General features: G+C 34.4%; 1 protein-coding gene across 2 annotated transcripts in view; it reads left to right on the forward strand.

Annotated features, from left to right (window-relative positions):
- Nucleotides 1–21,203, forward strand: part of GLRA2 (glycine receptor alpha 2) — a 453,170-nt gene that overhangs the window by 142,363 nt on the left and 289,604 nt on the right. For both annotated transcript variants that reach the window (XM_053706066.1, XM_053706067.1), the window contains exon 5: nt 18,780–18,862. In XM_053706066.1, coding sequence (XP_053562041.1) covers nt 18,780–18,862 — 83 coding nt within the window. The remainder of the gene's footprint in view (nt 1–18,779; nt 18,863–21,203) is intronic.

Raw genomic sequence — 21,203 nt, forward strand, 5'->3', positions numbered from 1 at the left:
ATCAACAATAGCGTTATTTCATTTTTCAAGCAAGTGTTTACATCCACCTAGATTACGAGTTTTGCATTAGGGTCAAAAAGCAGCGTTGAGAGGTCCCAACGCTGCTTTTTAACGCCCGCTGTTATTACGAGTCTGGCAGGTACAGGTGTACCGCTCACTTTTTTTTCCGTGACTCGAACATACCACAAATCCACTTACGTCAATTGCGTATCCCATATTTTCAATGGGACTTGCATAACGCCGGTATTACGAGTCTTGGAAAAAGTGAGCGGTACACCCTCTCCTGTCAAGACTCCTACCGCATTTAAAAGTCAGTAGTTAAGAGTTTTATGGGCTAACGCCGTAACATAAAACTCTTAACTAAAGTGCTAAAAAGTACACTAACACCCATAAACTACCTATTAACCCCTAAACCGAGCCCCCCCACATCGCAAACACTAAAATAATTTTTTTAACCCCTAATCTGCAGAAACCGGACATAGCCGCCACTATAATAAATATATTAACCCCTAAACCAACGCACTCCCGCCTCGCAAACACTAGCTACATTTTATTAACCCCTAATCTGCCGTCCCTAACATCACCGGCACCTACCTACATTTATTAACCCCTAATCTGCCGCCCCCAATGTCGCCGCCACTATATTAAATGTATTAACCCCTAAACCTAAGTCTAACCCTAACACCCCCTAACTTAAATATAATTTAAATAAATCGAAATAAAATTACTACAATTAACTAAATAATTCCTATTTAAAACTAAATACTTACCTGTAAAATAAACCCTAAAATAGCTACAATATAACTAATAGTTACATTGTAGCTAGTTTAGGATTTATTTTTATTTTACAGGCAACTTTGTATTTATTTTAACTAGGTAGAATAGTTATTAAATAGTTATTAACTATTTAATAACTACCTAGTTAAAATAAATACAAAAGTACCTGTAAAATAAAACCTAACCTAAGTTACAATTACACCTAACACTACACTATAATTAAATTAATTCCCTAAGCTAACTACAATTAAATACAATTAATTACAATTAAGTACAATTATCTAAATTACGGAAAAAAAAACACTAAATTACAGAAAATAATAAAATAATAAAAATTTTTAAAAACTAATTACACATAATCTAATCCCCCTAATAAAATAAAAAAAGCCCCCCAAAATAATAAAAATCCCTACCCTACACTAAATTACAAATAGCCCTTAAAAGGGCTTTTTGTGGGGCATTGCCCCAAAGTAATCAGCTCTTTTACCTGTAAAAAAAAATACAATACCCCCCACAACATTACAACCGACCACCCACACACCCAACGCTACTCTAAAACCCACCCAATCCCCCCTTAATAAAACCTAACACTAACCCCCTGAAGATCACCCTACCTTGAGACGTCTTCACCCAACCGGGCAGAAGTGGTCCTCCAGATGGGCAGAAGTCTTCATCGAAGCCAGGCAGAAGAGGTCCTCCAGACGGGCAGAAGTCTTCATCCAGTCGGCATTTTCTATCTTTATCCATCCGGCGCGGAGCCGGTCCATCTTCAAGACATCCGATGCGGAGCATCCTCTTCATCCGATGGCTACTGGAACAATGACGGGTCCTTTAAATGACATCATCCAAGATGGCGTCCCTTGAATTCTGATTGGCTGATAGAATTCTATCAGCCAATCGGAATTAAGGTAGAAAAAATCCTATTGGCTGATGCAATCAGCCAATACGATTGAAGTTCAATCCTATTGGCTGATTGGAACAGCCAATAGGATTGAGCTTGCATTCTATTGGCTGATTGAAATAGAATGTGAGCCCAATCCTATTGGCTGATTGCATCAGCAAATAGGATTTTTTCTACCTTAATTCCGATTGGCTGATAGAATTCTATCAGCCAATCGGAATTCAAGGGACGCCATCTTGGATGACGTCATTTAAAGGACCCGTCATTGTTCCAGTAGCTATCGGATGAAGAGGATGCTCCGCGTCGGATGTCTTGAAGATGGACCCGCTCCGCGCCGGATGGATGAAGACAGAAGATGCCGCCTGGATGAAGACTTCTTCCCATCTGGAGGACCTCTTCTGCCCGGCTTTGATGAAGACTTCTGCCCATCTGGAGGACCACTTCTGCCCGGTTGCGTGAAGACGTCTCAAGGTAGGGTGATCTTCAGGGGGTTAGTGTTAGGTTTTATTAAGGGGGGATTGGGTGGGTTTTAGAGTAGGGTTGGGTGTGTGGGTGGTGGCTTTTAATGTTGGGGGGTATTTGTACTATTTTTTTACAGGTAAAAGAGCTGATTACTTTGGGGCAATGCCCCGCAAAAAGCCCTTTTAAGGGCTATTTGTAATTTAGTGTAGGGTAGGGATTTTTATTATTTTGGGGGCTTTTTTATTTTATTAGGGGGATTAGATTAGGTGTAATTAGTTAAAAAAAAATTGTAATTATTTTATTATTTTCTGTAATTTAGTGGGGTTTTTTTTAGATAATTGTATTTATTTGTAGTTAGTTTAGGGAATTAATTTAATTATAGTGTAGTGTTAGGTGTAATTGTAACTTAGGTTAGGTTTTATTTTACAGGTACTTTTGTATTTATTTTAACTAGGTAGTTATTAAATAGTTAATAACTATTTAATAACTATTCTACCTAGTTAAAATAAATACAAAGTTGCCTGTAAAATAAAAATAAACCCGAAGCTAGCTACAATGTAACTTTTAGTTATAGTGTAGCTATCTTAGGGTTTATTTTATAGGTACATATTTAGTTTTAAATAGGAATTATTTAGTTAATTGTAGTAATTTTATTTAGATTTATTTAAATTATATTTAAGTTAGGGGGTGTTAGGGTTAGGGTTAGACTTAGGTTTAGGGGTTAAGAACTTTAATATAGTGGCGGCGACGTTGTGGGCGGCAGATTAAAAAATGCTCCACTTGGAATGTGGCACTAAGAAGGCCGAACCAAAATCAGTTATTTTTATAGCAATGCATTTTTGCATAGCTACGATTTATTCTTTATCTTCTTGATATTGAAAATGATTTCATACACATTTTATTTTAGCCTGCAAATGTAAAAATGTATCTTGCTTGTTTAAGATTACAGCAAAAATACATCGACATGAAAGATATCGTCATATTAGTTCAGCGAGAATAGTGGTTTAGAGCTGTACACATATTGCTTTTAGACGCGAGAAGGGCTGGAAAAGTAACATATTTTACATTTCTTGACTTGGGAAATATATAACAAGTTTTTTTGTTTTATCAGACCATGCACTCATTATTTAATATACTTTATACACAATAAAACCCTTTATTTTAGCACCTATAGTAAATGTGTTGGTTTCCCTAGACAGGCAAAGATAAATATCAATAATCTGCTCACTGCAATACTTGTACATATTCATATTTATATGCAATATATCTGCCAGTGTGAAATCTATTATTGGGTTTTGTTCAACTCTTGATGCTGATAATTTGAATAAGAAAAACCAAGAACATCATGATGATGTAGATCTTTATTAGAGTGCACTGTTAATAAAATAAAGAATAATGCCATGCCTGAGTTAAAGAGATACAACAATCACAATTACATTGGCTTAAAGCTAATATTTTTGAAGATTAACATAATGTTTGATTTTTAAATCTCTCAACATAACTCCTTTGTTCTCTTTTATTTAAGTCAAAGTAATGTACAGTATATATCTTCTCTGCCCTGTCTTAAGGCACAATCACATTAAATTCGATAAGCTTAAAGGCACATTATACAATAGATTTTTCTTTGCATAAATGTTTTGTAGATGATCCCTTTATATAGCCCACACAATTTTTTTTCTTCAAATGTATAGTTTTGCTTATTTTTAAATAACATTGCTCTGATTTTCAGACTTAACCAAGCCCCAAAGTTTTAGGAGAATACCAAAGTATACCTACTCCAGCTTGCTCCTGTTTGTGTAAAGGGTCTTTTCATATGCAGAGGAAGGGGGAGGGGGGTGTCTGCTAATTTTAAACAGAGCTAAACTGGTAGCTGCTAAGTAAGTTTTTAAACGGTTTTATACTGGATTTATATTTATTAGTATCTGTGCATATTATTCTTTATAGTAGTGTCTATAACATGCAGTTAAATGAAAATTGGTGTATACTGTCCCTTTAACAAGAGTCTTTTTGGTGTTCTTTTTTGTTTCAATCGTCATATTAACCCTGAAAACACCTTTCTGAAAATAATTTTGAGCAGTATCAAATTTTAAAAAATAATTATGTTAGTCGACAAAAATAAAGAGATCACATCTATCCCAATTAATTTGTTACTGATTTTTTAGGACTCAAAAGGCAATGAATACTAGTTGTAATATCAGGGAATATCCCATTTATGTGGCAACAAATCATAACTTTTAAAGTTATACTAATGATAGTTTTTTTTTTAAATACTTTCGGCTAGATTACGAGTTTTTTCGGTAAGGCTGTGCGGTGCTAACGAGCAGTTTATGCTCACCGCTCACTTACAGACCACGCTGGTATTATGGGTTTTTAGAAACCCGGCGTTAGCCGCAGAAAAGTGAGCGAAGAGCAAAATTTTGCTCCACATCTCAACTCAATACCAGCGCTGCTTACGTTAGCGGTGAGCTGCTAAAACGTGCTCGTGCACGATTTCCCCATAAGAATCAATGGGGGAGAGCCGGCTGAAAAAAAACCTAACACCTGCAAAAAAGCAGTGTTCAGCTCCTAACTCAGCCCCATTGATTCCTATGGGGAAATACTTTTATGTCTACACCTAACACCTTAACATGAACCCGAGTCTAAACACCCCTAATATTACACTTATTAACCCCTAATCCGCCATCCCCGACATCGCAGACACCTGCATTATATTACTAACCCCTAATCTGTAGCTCCGGACACCGCCGCCACCTACATTATACTTATGAACCCCTAATCTGTTGCCCCCAACATCGCCGACACCTACATTATATTTATTAACCCCTAATCTGCTGCCCCCAATGTCGCCGCCACCTACCTACACTTATTAACCCCTAATCTGCCGCCCCCAACGTCGCCACCACTATAATAAACATATTAACCCCTAAACCTAAGTCTAACCCTAACCCTAACACCCCCTAACTTAAATATAATTAAAATAAATATAAATAAAATAACTACAATCAACTAAATTATTCCTATTTAAAACTAAATACGTGCCTATAAAATAAACCCTAAGCTAGCTACAATATAACTAATAATTACATTGTAGCTAGTTTAGAGTTTATTTTTATTTTACAGGCAACTTTGTGTTTATTTTAACTAGGTAGACTAGTTATTAAATATTTATTAACTATTTAATAGCTACCTAGTTAAAATAAAGACAAATTTACCTGTAAAATAAATCCTAACCTAAATTACAATTACACCTAACACTACACTATAATTAAATTAATTCCCTAAACTAACTACAATTAAATATAATTAAATACAATTATCTAAAGTACAAAAAAAAAAAACACTAAATTACAGAGAATAATAAAATAATTACAAGTTTTTTAAACTAATTACACGTAATCTAATCCCCCTAATAAAATAAAAAAGCCCCCCAAAATAATAAAAAGCCCTACCCTATACTAAATTACAAATAGCCCTTAAAAGGGCCTTTTGCGGGACATTGCCCCAAAGTAATCAGCTCTTTTACCTGTAAAAAAAAGTACAATACCCCCCCAACATTAAAACCCACCACCCACACACCCAACCCTACTATAAAACCCACCCAATACCCCCTTAATAAAACCTAACACTAACCCCTTGAAGATCACCCTACCTTGAGAAGTCTTCACCCAACCGGGCCGAAGTCCTCAATGAAGCTGGGCGAAGTGGTCCTCCAGACGGGCAGAAGTCTTCATCGAAGTCAGCCAGAAGAGGTCCTCCAGACGGGCAGAAGTATTCATCCAGACAGCATCTTCTATCTTCATCCATCCGTTGCGGAGCAGGTCCATCTTCAAGACATCCAACGCGGAGCATCCTCTTCCATCGACGTCCAACTGAAGAATGAAGGTTCCTTTAAATTACGTCATCCAAGATGGCGTCCCTTGAATTCCGATTGGCTGGCCAATCAGCCAATAGAATGCCAGCTCAGTCAAATAGGATTTTTTCTACCTTAATTCCGATTAGTTCCGATTAGTTTATAGTTTTCTATGGGCAGTCCATCTGGAACTGCTGCTTTCCCTGGAGTAATGTTTAATGGCTTTTAGCACTTCCTTTGGTGTTATTGGAGCGTTAGGTACATTTTTTTGGTCTGTCGTTATTAACTTTTTCCCAGAATTTTTCCTGCTGTGTCAAGTCCGGTGTTTGGCTCTGGTAGAGTAAGTTATTATATGTCCTGAATCCCTCTGCTATATCATTTGTTTTAATTTTCCTATTCCCATTAACTTGTAGCATAGAAACATGTGATGAGTGTATGTTTTTGTTAGATTGGCCAATAATTTGCCAGTTTTATTTCCATACCTGTAATATTTCCCTTGTATACATACTCTGAATGCAGTGTCAATTGAAGCTAAGTATATATCTCTTCCTTTCTTTTTTGCATGATAAGCTTCCCCGTGTTCTCTAGAGGGTTTTGCTAGATATTTGCTATATGCTGTTAAGACTTGTTCTGCTAGGGCCTCAGATGTCTGTCTTTTAGTTTTACAGAAATTGGCAGTAACATACTTGATTTCTCCTCTCATCACTGCTTTAGAAGCATGCCAGTATAGGTCCATGTTATTCTTCCTTATGGAATTTAGAGAGGCATAATTGTTCCATTTGGATTGGAGACATGCCTTAAATGCTGAAATGTGTGTTAGAAAACGTGGGAATCACCAATTTGTAGTCTTAGGTCTTTCGGTCTGTGTCTCTAATTGGATCCATATGGGTGCATGATCCGATATCACTATTTGAGGGATGCCTACATCTGCTATTTGTGTATTTATCATCGGTGAGGTCAGGAAATAATCTATTCTAGACAGTGCATTATGTTTCTTCGACACACAAGTATAGTCTCTATTGTCAGGATTTCTGGCTCTCCAGATATATACTATGTTCAAGTTATTTTTAAAAGTTTGTATAAGTTTGGAGTCCATGTTGTGTGGGATAGTTCTTTTAGCAATACTTGTACGGGTGGCGGGGTCTTAAAATCTATCTAGGGGGGTACACTGGGCTATATTAAAATATCCCCCTACAATCAGGGGATCGTCTATCATTTTGAGAAGGATCAACTGTAATTTGAACCAGAACGCCTTTTTCTCCATGTTGGGTCCATATACATTGCATATACAATAGGGAGTCTTACATATTAAAACTTTTAGAATGATAAATCAATACTAATTGGTAAGTCTTTTTTAAATAGTATTGCTACTTCCTTCTTCGGCCCTGTATCTGGGGTATAGACCATTTCACCCACCCATCCTTTTTTCAATTTGAGGTGTTCCACCTCTGTGAGTTGTGTCTCCTGTAGGAGAGCTATGTCTGCTTTCATAGATTTTAGCCTTGAAAGTATAATTGACCATTTTGCTGGAGATGTGATACCCCCCAAGTTCCACAATACTATTTTAACTTTAGCATTCATGGCCATTTAAATAATACAGTATAGGTAACAATAACAAGAATGAACATTAGCACTACAAATAGCTGTCATCAAATCCATTTTAGCATTCGCTGCCATTTGAATAATACAGTGTATATATAACATTTCTGACAGTAATAACATGAATGAACATTGGTACTACAAATAACTTTCATCAAATCTATCATCTAACAACAGCAAATTATATTTTCACATACTCACAACCTTCCATTTTGTACCATAGATACAGTCCTGCATGTATTATGTAGGATATACCTATGCCAGCAGTAATTGTGGTTGTCTGTTGAACCTTAACCATTAACTTTGCTGGAGGAGAATGATAGCAACAAACTTCAAAAATAACAACTAAACTTTGAACATTAACAAATCTCTGCATATAGAATAAGTGGTTAAGGCCTTGTGTCAACCAACTCTCAATGTTGACTGCAATCATCTCTGTCAGGGCAGAGTCTCCCAGATCCTCTCACTCCTCCTCCAGGGATGCTGTTTCTCAGTCTGGTTGCCTCTCCCTTAGTTGTTCCTTAGTAAGGTAATGCTGTAGTTCCTTTGGAAAATTAAAGAATTGGGTTGAGTAGATTTACTCTTCATCCTTCCACGTGTAGTTTTGAGCAGTATGGTGCAAATTCCTTTCTTTTGTGGGCTACCTCCATGGAAAAGTCCTGGAAAATTAGGAGATTTTTTTATCTTGATATTTCACCTCAGGAATCTGTCGATATGCTTGTAGTATGGCCACTTTAGCCTGGTAATTTAAGAGCTTGAATATGACTTGTCGCGGGCCTCTACGATCCGGAACTCCGCTATCTGGGCCTATGCGATGCACCCTTTCTACCACTATTGGTTGTACTCCTAGTGGCATGCTAAGCAGTTTAGGTAGCTTGTGCTGGACAAAATCTAGCAGCTCTTTGTTTAAGACCGATTCAGGTAGTCCTACCAGTCTCAGATTGTTTCGGCAAGACCGATTTTCAACTTTTTCTTTCAGGTATTTAACTTGTCTCTCCATCATTGAGACACTAGTTTGAGTTTCATTTTGCCTGTCCTCTATGTCAGAGACCCGCTGTTCTACCTGTCACATGCGACTAGAGAATTGTTTCACTTCAGATGCCAGTGAATCTATCCCTGATTGGAGTTGTTCCATTTTGGGTAGGAAAAAGACAATTAGTTGTTTGAAATATGTGATGTGTAGTGTCAGGTGATATCTCTTCTGTTATTTTAAGCGATTGTGGAGTCACGTGTATTTCAGCGGTGTGCTTCGATTTTTTGTCTGCTTGTCTCGATTTTGCCACCATGGCAGTCCTGCAGCTCTTTGGGGAGCTTACAAAATAGCTATCCACTTTCATAAATAGTGTCCACAAGTATAATTACACAATTTGCGGTAATCTTTAAGTAAGGCACCTTAGTTATTGCTTAGGATTCGTGTAAAGAGTTCACAAATCATTACCTTTTAATGTTTCTTTCTATGTGCTTGAGTCCTTCTTAGATGTATCTAGAGGTTTTTATATATCTGTTTGTTGAAGTCAGTCAAAAAGTCAATCAAAAAGGCTTTGTTTAGCAGGGTTTTGATTTGATTTTCTGGCCATCTAGTCGCTTGGGGCTGTGTTTTTATGTAGGCCTAAGCGCTTGTAGCATTTCTATAAATCAGTCCAGATGTTATAAGCCAGTCTGATGTCTTAGCTTACCGGGTTACTTCGTTGTGCCAGTGGCCACTCTGTGTCCTTAGATGGTGAGGTTCTTTAAAGCCGTCTTGTTCCGTCTTCGTGTTTACTATATGCACTCGCTTCAACCGTTGCTGGATTCTGCTTTATGCCTCCTGATAAAAACAAGATGGCAGAAGCTTCTTTTTCACACCTCTATTTTACAAAGTTGCAGCTGTCTTCTACTGTGCTGAGGGATCCGTCCCCCTTACACAGCTTACTGCTGATGTCTTTTGGCAGCTCCTAGCCAGAGTCTTGTGGCTATGGAGAATCGCTCTGGGGCTTGTGTGCCTGTTCTTTAGGCCTTGGGTTTATGGAGCTTCTCTCCCCTGCAACTGCTCCCCAAGCCCGCCCACCGGAAGTTCCATACTTATATAATAAGTGTTTAAAAAACTACAAGACACTTTACATACATACTCTTACTGAGGATATATTATAGATAAACAATACTGAAATCCCAAACAAAATGCTAGATGGTTACTAAGCCCTTTTTATAACCCTCCATTCACAACATAGAGCAAGTACATAGAGAGAGGGACCCCAGAGCAAGCACTTACTGATCATAGATTAGGGGAATGTTGTCTTACTTCCTCCCTTAGTAAGAGTAGTATATATAAACCTCATGGGAGTTGAGACCCCCAAAATAGCCCAATAGGGAATAGGGATTAACATTCAGAGGTTAAAAAAATAAAAATAAACAATAAAAAGATCAAAGAAGATCTAGAAACCCTGGCAACATCCCAGGTAGATCATTTTAAGATCCCTACCTATACTAATTAACATATGGTTTAGGTATATATATATATATATATATATATATATATATAAAACATCTAGTCACAAATATTTATTTACTTCTTACATGCAAGTCGAGCCTTGTTTATTGCAGAGGTCCTTACAATGAGGAATGTATGAAATGGCAGTCCATTTATTTCTGGGTATAGTTTTTAAAATGTAGGTCTCATACCATGTATATTGAGCAAGATGAGTTTTAAATACAGTCAGGTATATTGCTTTTTTTCTATTTTTAGCCTACAACTCTTATCGTGGTACACCCTTTTTTTTTGCTTGTTTGTTTGTGTCTTGATTTTTAGAATGCTGGAACTTAAAGGGACAGTAAAGCCAAAATGAAAGTTTCATGATTCAGATAGAGCATGCCATTTAAAAAAATCTTTTCGTTGTACTTCTGTTTTTAATTTGCTTTGTTCTCTCTTTTTTATTGAAGAGTAAAACTAGGTACGCTCATTAGAACTCAGGAGTGTGCACGTGTCTTTAGTTCTCTATGGCAGCAGTGTTTTGCAACATTGTATAACAAAGCTACAAATAAAGTTGTAAAACACTTCTGCCCTAAAGTACTAAAGACACGTGCACACTCTTATGAGCCTACCTAGTTTTACTCTTCAATAAAATATAACAAGAGAATGAAGCACATTTGATAACAGAAGATAATTGGAACGTTGTTTACAATCGCATGCTCTATCTGAATCATGAAAGTTTAATTTTGAGTTTACTGTCCCTTTAAGATTAAAGTGTTGAAAGTTTGAGAAAATCCCACTAATTGAATCACATAGGTATATCCTTAAAATTTGGTCTTTTAAGCAAAATCAATGAACAAACCAAATGTATTATTATTGCTATTATTATTATCACTACTACTACTGCTAATAATATCAAGAATAATAAGACTAAGAATAAAGAAAAATAATATTTTACATCACAGTTCTAGTAAAGTTACAAAATGTAAAGCTTCACTTGTTGTAGACCTGTTGTAGAACATGATTTTATAGATAAGTATCTTAGTAATCTGTGAAGTATAGAGTGCCTTTTAATGTTATTCAACAAAATAGCAGGTCATAAAGATCAGAAAAGATTTCTTGAATGATTGGGACCCAGCAGTGAGTAGCAGTGGGGAGCAAGATGCTTTTTACTGTGTCATGCCCACCTCTCATCCTCTGCCAGCATACAAGTGCTGCATCAGGTTTCTCAGCAATTACTAAAAACAAAGAGTGATGGCTGAATTGTATGTTCTAAATGAATGTGGAATGTTTGCATTCTGACATTCACTGTTACAACTGCATGTTAAATTTTACTGTTTTGATTGTGACATTCAATTTTAAGAACATTTGAATATGACATTGGCATATAATACTGTAATATTGATTTCAAGAGTGTTGGTCAACATTCAAATGTTTTGTTTCGTTATATGATATATTTATCCTTGAACTGAGTGTTACGTTCAATTTAGTGATAAGTAACATTTTTCAAGAAGAATATTAAATGTAACATTTGTTAAGAAGAATGTTTCTTTTACCTTTTGAAAAATAGGTTGGAAAAACAGTTTGTTTAAATGGTTGCTGGGATCACGTTTCTGATCGCAAGTCACATTTGGCTAACACTAAAGAATCTTCTTAAATTAATACTGTACATATTGATGATTAATGATGCAAAAACTTTAAATTAGCTCACCCATTACTTTGTTGACATTTTCTGTTAAAAAAAATCCAAAAACAAATATGTAAGCATTGAACTATATCTAATGCATGACAGTTCATTGCTGCCCTTGTAATGCAGATGTGAACTCTATTCTGCATAAGACTTCAGAATTTTAAACTTGGGCAAATGTCAAAAACATTATCTAGTTCATTTCATAATGGCACTCAGTTGAATAATGTTTCAGTAAAATGGCATTTAATGCCACTTAAACAGAAATTTGCATTCAGTTGTATCAAATGATCAAATCCCCAAAGTGTCCCCACTAATTAATCTAATAGACTTTTGGGGTAGATTAAATTTTATTTTCCACAAAATGTGTATCCTTGTAGATGTTGTAGGAAGATTTAAAGAAAAAAAGAATGTTGATTAGCTTCTGATAGGAAAAAAAAGAATCTTAGAATCTTTTACTATTTACTATCTGATAAATTTCCAGTATCAGTAACTTGCGCAAGTTATACAGACACTATCTACCACATCACTGGTTAGCTAACCACTCTGGTAAGGAACAAAGAGATAAGACTAATTGTATTATTAATGATGCAGCAGCACCTGTGATACGCTATCACTCCACTTCTAAGTTATTGGGAAGATTTCCCAGATTGCCTTATATTCTGAATTTTTAATACAAACTGAGGTTTTTAACATTTGAAATTGGGAACTATACAAACAGACTGTGATCACGCAGCTTCCTATTGGTAAGACTTCCCCCTCATTCTCTTTTTATATACCCATCTACTGTTTGCAAACTTATGTGATTATTTGATTCAGATCATATGCTGTATTTATTAATTGGAAGCCTTTTAGTCTGTTTTTTATGTATTGGCACAAGCTGCATTTTTAATTAGTATGAATCCATTTGAAATGTTTTAGTATATATTTTTGAACATTTTTAATAAGGAAGACATATTTTTTCTGAAAATTAAGGAATTGTTGGCTTAATAAATTTATAAGTTGGAATATTTGCACAGTGTTAGTTTATTCACTGATTTAGATTGCACTAATTTAATTGGAAACATATCTGTATCACTACAGTATTTTTGCATTATCACTTTATTATTTTTTTAGCCATCACAGAAGGCTATATTTACTATTATTTCTTGTTTGGATTTTGCACTCTTTGCTATATTAGCGCTTCACTACTCTATACTTATTTGTTACATTTTCCAAACTATCTAGAAAGATAGTTTTTCTGAAGTTCTTGCGCTACACTTTCACTAATTTAAGCTACTATCTGTTCTTCACATGTTTAAAGTGTTAAATGGTTTAATTTGTAAAGAGAAAGTAGCAAAAACACGGAATCAATCAGTGTTACATTTGTATCTCTAATATTGAGGTTCTGTTAAAGGAACCGTCTACTTGATTTAGTTTATTGTTTAAAAACACAGATATTGCCTTTACTACCCATTTCCCATCTTTGCACAACCAATATTGTTATCTTAATATACTTTATAACCTCTAAATCTCTGATGTTTCTAAGCCCCTGCAGGCCGCCTCTTATCTCAGTGCATTGTATTAGCTTTTCACAGCCAGAAAATGCTAGTTAATGTGTGCCATATAGACAACATTGTGCTCTCTCCCATGGAATTATGCAGGAACTGGCACTAATTGACTAAAATGCAAGTTTGTAAAAAGCACTAAGTTAAGGGAGCAGTCTTCATAGGCTTAGATATAAGGTAATCACAGAGGTAAAAAGTGCATTAATATAACAGTGTTTGTTATGCAAAACTGGGGAATAGGTAATAAAGGGATATCTATTAAAAAAATAAAAAAAAAATCAAGTAGACTGTCCCTTAAGTGTGATGCTTTCATGTTGATATATATTTATTTAGGGGTATAGGGAAGAGTGAGTCCATGATTTTGGGGATTTCTTCCTTATGTTTCCTCTTTTCTTCTTCCATAATTTCCCCTTCCCCCTTTCTGGTCTTTATACCCGTGGTCGTGGGAGATGTGAGGCAGGAATGTACTTTAAGAATATTTGGTCTTATATAAATGTTTTCCTTTTAATAAAGTATCCTCAAATGTAACTTTTTAGGAGAGTTCTCAGAGGCCTCAATCCTTACTGTTTCTAAGTCTGGAAATTGTCATTCTCTTTACAAAAGTTATTGGCCAATTTCCTTGATCAATGTGGACATTAAAGTATTTGCTAAGGTTCTTCTAGCAAATAGTTTGGGGCCTATTTTGCCTTCTGTGGTCCTCTATGACCACGTAGGTTTTACACAGAAGAGTCAGGGAAAACAGATTTATGGAGTAAGCTTCTCTAGATCTCTTGATGCTTACTCTCTATATGATAAAAAGGTGGTTAACCTGGTGAGGTGGAAATACATGTTTAAAGTAACAAAAGTCTTTCGTTTCCCTGACTAATTTCAGGTGTTGGTTAAAGTTCTTTATTATTCTCCTTGTGCAAGAATCAAAGGCTTTAGGTTTGGTTTCCCGTTGTTTTCCATATTTAACTAAATGCCAAAGGTGTTTTTAATTGTCTCTCTTCTTTTTTGCATTAGTAATTCAATCCATAGATATGGCTAGTAAGCAAAGATTCCATATACATGGATTGATACTTCATAATACTTTACAAAACTTAACATTGTTTACAGATGATTTAACTATGATTTTTATGAAATCTGATCTCCCTTCCAGCTATTTTTGATGTACTGAATTACTATGGTTGATATTCCTACAATAAGGTTAATATAGCCAAAAGTGAGGCGTGTTCAATTACACACTCTAGCAAACTACTGTGGCCTAAAGGCAAGTTTGCCATTCATATGGTTGGAGCAGATGGGTTGAAATTTGAAAGTCTCTCATGACTCTAAAATCACAGTGTCTTTTCATTTTAATGCACTGCTGTTCTCTAAATGCCCATAGGTGTGTCTGGGATGCAAAGAAATTTCAAGTTGCATTTTGTATCTTGCAGAATCCTGTTCTGATGGTGGATAGCTTTTATATTTAGAAGAGGTTGCAAGGTGCAGTGAATTGCAAAAATCTTGATTACCTTCCCATGTGCTGCTTAAAGGGACAGTAAACTTAAAAAAATATAGATAATTCTGCAAGTTTACTTAAGCCTGGTTCACAGGCGCTCCTTCACCTCCCCATTTGTTATATATGTTTTGAACAATTATTTTAGGCAATTGTTCCCCTGTGAAGTGAGCTTGTATACATTTTCAAGTACTTGGCACTGTCCTCTATGCATTTTGTTTCTACCAGTCCATTGTTTCATACTTTGATTCCTTCATATACTTAACCCAGGGAAGCTTCATTTTGAACTATTTAATTTTATTTCTTTGAGAAAATCTTTGTACTTTACTAGGCTTATATCTATCTTTCTATCTATCTATCTATCTATCTATCTATCCATTATTGCTGTTGCGTAATAGCCTGTGTTTCTGTATGGCATGTTATGTTATGTCTTGGGAGACAGAAATGGCTGATGAATTTGATCTACAAACAAGGCAGGAGGTATTTTTTCTTAAATGATTTGTTATTTACCTTTCCCAATTAGTGAGTTCATGGGGCACATGGTCCTCCGTAATCTTCATCAGCTCTTTCCTATCCAGTTTGCATACTTTTGGAGTAATATTGACTGTGTATGTGATGCTTTCCAAAATTTTTAGGCTTGCCTGGTTGCCCAACAGTTCTTGGACAAGGTTTTTGGCCATGTTCCTATCAGAGTTTAGAGATTGGGCTTTCTCCTGAGGTGGTACTCTTTCACCATGGCTGGAGGTGTTGAGCAAAACTGAGAAATGTTTGTATTTCTATGTAGCTAAGATGTTACCTATGAGGTCTCAAGTTTTAGATTGTCATATTAAAGTTATAAAAGGGTATGTATATTTTCCCTGTATAAGACTGGAATAATTAGTGAAGTCTCAGCTCCTTGGGCTAACTAGAGGTCCTCCCTGGAGGGGAGAAGAGGTGTGAGCTATTTCAGTAATGACGCAGAGGAGCCTTAGCCTAGGGGGAGCAGGCTATGATGTGAAATTTTTGTAATATATTTTTATTTCCTTTTCTTTCAGTGTGACCCTTTTCTTTCTTTTTTTTTATTTTTGTTGTTGGACGTTTTTATTAAATATATTTGCTCCTTTATCAATTATATGAAGAAGACTATTAAATACAATGGAATTGCATTTTCAACAAGTGCATAACAAAAAGATAACGCAATAGCACCTACTCTGAATTTTAAATGAACAGTATTTTTTTTTTCCTCACAAATTTCAAAATTGATTTCAATTTACTGACTCATATATGTATACATTGTGAACTCTTGCACATGCTCAGTAGAAGCTTATATCTCAAAAAGTGTGCATATAAAACAACTGTGCACAGTTTAATAATGCAACTAAACTAGAATGATTCTTAAAACTGCATGCTCTATCTGAATTATGAAAGTTTAATTTTGACTTTACTGCCCTTTAACTTTTTTGACATTTTTTAAAACATTTATTAATAACCTTTTTAAAATTGTGTTACATTGGACTTGTGGGGCATGCGTTAATTCCATGATACTGATTGTGACATCTTTCTGATCTGTATGTTTAGTACCTTTATCCAGTATGTTTATATGATGAAATATGTATTGTAGTCTTGAACCTTGCCAGTGTAAAGTCACTGTGTACCTGTTTATGCCCTGTTTATTAAATGAATCCTTATATGATGTCATTATAAAAATGTAAGTTAGTGTGTACCATAAGACAAATAAGATACAAATATTTAAGAAAAGTTTGTTGATTAACATTTAAATTTTTCCAGGTGCCACGCTGCTAAAATAATATTACAGACATCAAACAATGATAATTGCTCCCTGTGGTTCAATCATTTTTAGTTCAGGTTTAAAAATGCATTTTGTCATATTATTAATAAATGTTTTGTGAGTTCTGCAGGTAGCAAATTAGTTCATTTGTTTGTTTAAAAAAATCCCATTTGAATTTTTGTCAGATTAAATAGAAATTTAAGAGTATGCATATTTAGCCAGGAAATACAATCAATATGACTATTTGCAGAAACTAGAACTAATAATTCTTTAGCTTACAATATCTGTATATTAAAATACAATACTTTATAGATACATATAAGATACATAAATTATTGTAACATCTAAGTTTTTAACTGTTTCATATAAACGAATGACAAACTAGTTAGCTAGACTGAATTTTTTTAAATATGATAAAATTAACGTAATTATCAAATTTGAGCATTATGTTGGCTTTTTATTTTGTATTTCAAATGCTAAGAAATATAGCAATAATTTATATTCAAGATTGTCTTTCATTTCATCCTGTGCAGATTTGTAGCAAATTATTCTGCATTTTCAGTGTGTTGGGTGGAAAAAAATAATAATAGGTAAATATAAAAATTTGTAGGGCCAACATATTTACCCATGTAAATTATGCACATATTTACAGTAAATCACATTTACAATAAGTGATTAATCAAGCTGCTAATCATTCTGCAGTTGTCCCAGTTTAGGAGCGTTATTCCCTGCCCCCTTCTCCCTGTTTGTTATTTTTTCTCTAAAATAAATCTCAGACCACCCAAATCTACCAAGAAATTTCCAAAGCCATCACTCTGGACTACCCAGATCCCACTAGACTACCCAGACTTTGGTGCACACACCACTAAAACCAGAGTCCTGCCCCAGGTTTTAAACTGGAAGTACTGAAAACTATGGATGAATTAATCTGAGCCTTTTACTTTGTGTGTGTATGTGTATATATATATATCTTAAATCTTAAAGCTTTTTTATTTTAATCAGTTGAAAGTTATTTGTAGGCCACCATTTAAACCATATAGCACTAGATATGTGACCACCTAAAATTTTCCCCATGAGTTACATAATCTACAAAATACTTATTATTCACTATAGAAATGTTTTGGGTTTTTTTTTCTGCAGTTTTACTCCAGATGGGAAGAAATATATTTAAATTTAAATGTAAAATAATATCTATAGAAATCTACATTAGGTATTTACAATTAAAAAAATATTTTTCCTCTAAGTGAAGAACAAAGGTATGTTAAGTTGGAATAGAAAACAAATCAGTTAGAAAGAAAAAGAAAATTAAAAAGCAGGACAGGAACATGTCATTGTAATTTGGTCAAAAGATGACTATAGAGAAAGTTAGGAAATAGAATGAGAGAAGTTCTAATAGACAGTAAATAGAAGGGGAAATGAATGCACGTGAAAAAACTTTCTACTCTAGAATTGATTTATTTTTTGATAAAACTGCTAATTATGTTGAGTTATTTTTTTTTCTATTGGTTCAAATAACTACTTGACTTGGCTCAACAGTCATATTCAATATACATATGTGCTTTAGATAATAAAACAGGGAAAATGTATTTATATAGTTTAAATAATGAGTGTGCAGTCAATAATGGGTCAACATATAAAAACAAAGAACTGCTGGTTACGGCAAATAAAACAAATGTGTTCACTCATTTCAGGGAGTTAAGAGATCCAGCTCTACAAATAATCTTTCAGCAGCAGATTCCAAGATATCTTCATTAAACAGAAAAATGAAGAAAAAAAAAACAACATAGTGTATTATGATAGGGGTTCCTACTCTCAAAAAAGAAACTATTGCTGACTTTATACTCATATAATAAAACAACTAAAAATAAAATTGTCATTAATTCATCTTTTCTGTGAGTTTATTCCATATGATGATGGGCTCCATTTTATGAAACTATGAGCTACATATTCCAAGCAGTGAATGCCCACAAAGATGGACGGACAGCTTCCTTTGTTGGGATCCTTGTTAGCCCATCCATTAGTATATGGGGTCCTATCTAATTTCATAATTTAATCTAATTCTTTCCATAGCCTTTGTTAAAAAGCTCCCAGTAGTGTTTTTCTTCATTTGATCATATTCAGCAATCATTTCTATAACAAATGCCAAATTCAAATTTTTGCTCATGTCTACTATTTATATGTTGTACCATAATGTTTTGACTTTTCACAACATAGATAAAATACTCTTGAACACCTGAACAACAGTTTACTGTTTTTTAACCTTAGGTTGACTTTAACCTTGTCATGTCCAATGGACTTGAAGAACTTTCCTATGGATGTACAAACTTGTGCAATGCAATTGGAAAGCTGTAAGTATGGCTCATAATAGCTATAATGATTATAGTTATAATGAATATGATATATTTTGTGAAATTATACACAACTTTTTATTTGCACACAAAACATGGCTAAGAAAAATAGAAAACAAAGAATATTGAATGCAAACATTTAAAAAAAAAATTGATATTGGCATTAAGGAAGTAAAAACTGTTTTGTGATGTGCTTAAGGTGTTCTCTTATTTCCATAAGGTGTCCCCTGCCATTTTGGTCAAATTTAGTGAATACCCCCAGTAATTACAAATTATATATGTGTCTAAAAGTTTAGGGCATCATATGCAGAATCTTATCACATCCACCTGTGGGTATAGAATATTTTATAAACAGATATAATATTCATATACAGATATAATATTAATGGGTATCTGCAGGGATTTATATGGGGTGGTGGAAAACCAAAATTAAAAAGATGATTACATAGAAACTCAGTAGAGAATGTAGTTACATACATTTGTAGAACAAAAGTTCCTTAGTTTTATTGTGAGATAATACACCATTCCTTTACTCTCAAATAAGCAAGCTGCTACCGCTGCCTCTGTGCCTTCAGATGTCATAGCATGAGCAAGGTGCCACAGTTTACTGAGGCAGGAAGGGGTAAGGTGAGGGTTGCATGCAGCCAATGGGAGAGAATCTTATTCTTCAGCAGCCTGCAGGGTGAAGCAGAGCACTGTTTTTTCTACCTGTCACTCAGACTGGCTGTTTTACATAATGTCCCATTATAATATAATATTTTCTCCCAACCCCCAAAAGTTGCCATCCCCCAGAGACACTCATGACATCATTTAATGTTAGGTCAGAGGCACAGAAGGCATAAGGATTCTTACAGGGGAGTAGCATAATGCAAAGCATTGCATTACAGAGCGATTCATATATGAAATGACATAGTACACATAAATGTTAGCAACGTACACAGTAAGCAATAACATAAGTAAACTGCTGTATAAATGTAAATGTTCTATCACTGAGCAGTTCTATTTAGCAGCACATTATAAACCTAGAGTTGTAAATGTTTGTTAAAAAGCTTGCATATTCTATTACATACTAATAAACCAAACTGTTTCCTTTTTTAATAAAAAAAAGAAAACTCTATAGTTCTAACCATTGTTTTAAACTATATACTTGTACAACTAAAATATAGTCCTCTGAATGGTAGCAATGAAGTGTTAGGGTATTCCCAAAAATGTTAAAGAGACATTGCAAGGTAAAAATAAAATAGATTGGTTAAATACAGTTTGCTTGAGTGCTAATAAGTAAATACAAAGCTGGCATACATGAGTATGCTGTAATGGCCATATCATCTGGAATAAAATGCAGCTTTGACTTTTTTTTGTCGTTTTGAAATAACATATTAAAAATAAATATGATTTTTTTTTCAAAGTAGAACATTTTATCTTTACAATGGAATATCTCTTTAATAATAAAATTATATGGAATTGTTTATTACTTATCAATAAAATATTCCCTCTGTCTTGGCTGTGTATATTTTCCTTTTGTGATGGTCTGTAAACACAGCCTCATTTTTCATTTGTTTTACTAGACTTTCCTGTAAAATCTTACAAACCATTTGAGCATTTTTACTAGATTTGAGCATTTTTACTAGATTTGAGCATTTTTACTAGATTTGAGCATTTTTATTAGCTCAAACAGTGACTCTACTAATGATTTGTAATTGCTTAGAAATACAATATTTTTCTCACTTCTTATCGGAATACAGATCTTTGTTTTGCAAGGTATTCAACATTCTCGTTTTGTTATATGTAAAAAAAATATGCAGATCATGCTAATTTGCACCGCAACATTCATTATCAGGTAAAGGTTAGAGTTTTAATTGCTTATTTATCAATTCACTTATTTTGTGGCCAAATTTGTTAGGCATAAAGGCACAAGAGACCTTTAAAATGTAGCTGTCATGCATGGGATTTAAAAAAGAATAGACATTTTTGTCTAGATTTAGCTGGACAACCTGTTGAAATACTGGATTGATCAGTTGAACACTGTATATCTGGCAACCCAATGTAGAGTGTATTTGCAGATGGCCCAATGTATAGGTTACAAGTACTGCTCCACCTTTTTAAGGCTTTTATGAATGCACATTTAACCCTAGGAATGACAATATTACCTATCACTATTTTTAAAGCTCTATATACATTTACACTGCATTATTTTTTTCTAATTACAACTGTAATTGGCCCAGAATGTTTCTGAATCAGTAGATCCAAATTTTAATGACATGGCTACATAATACATTATACATTCCCATGTCTCTATTATTAAAAAAGGTAATTATGAAAGACGTACTAAGTTAATTTCATT

The sequence above is a fragment of the Bombina bombina genome, chromosome 3 (genome assembly GCF_027579735.1).
Source record: "Bombina bombina isolate aBomBom1 chromosome 3, aBomBom1.pri, whole genome shotgun sequence".
Taxonomy (NCBI): Eukaryota; Metazoa; Chordata; class Amphibia; order Anura; family Bombinatoridae; genus Bombina; species Bombina bombina.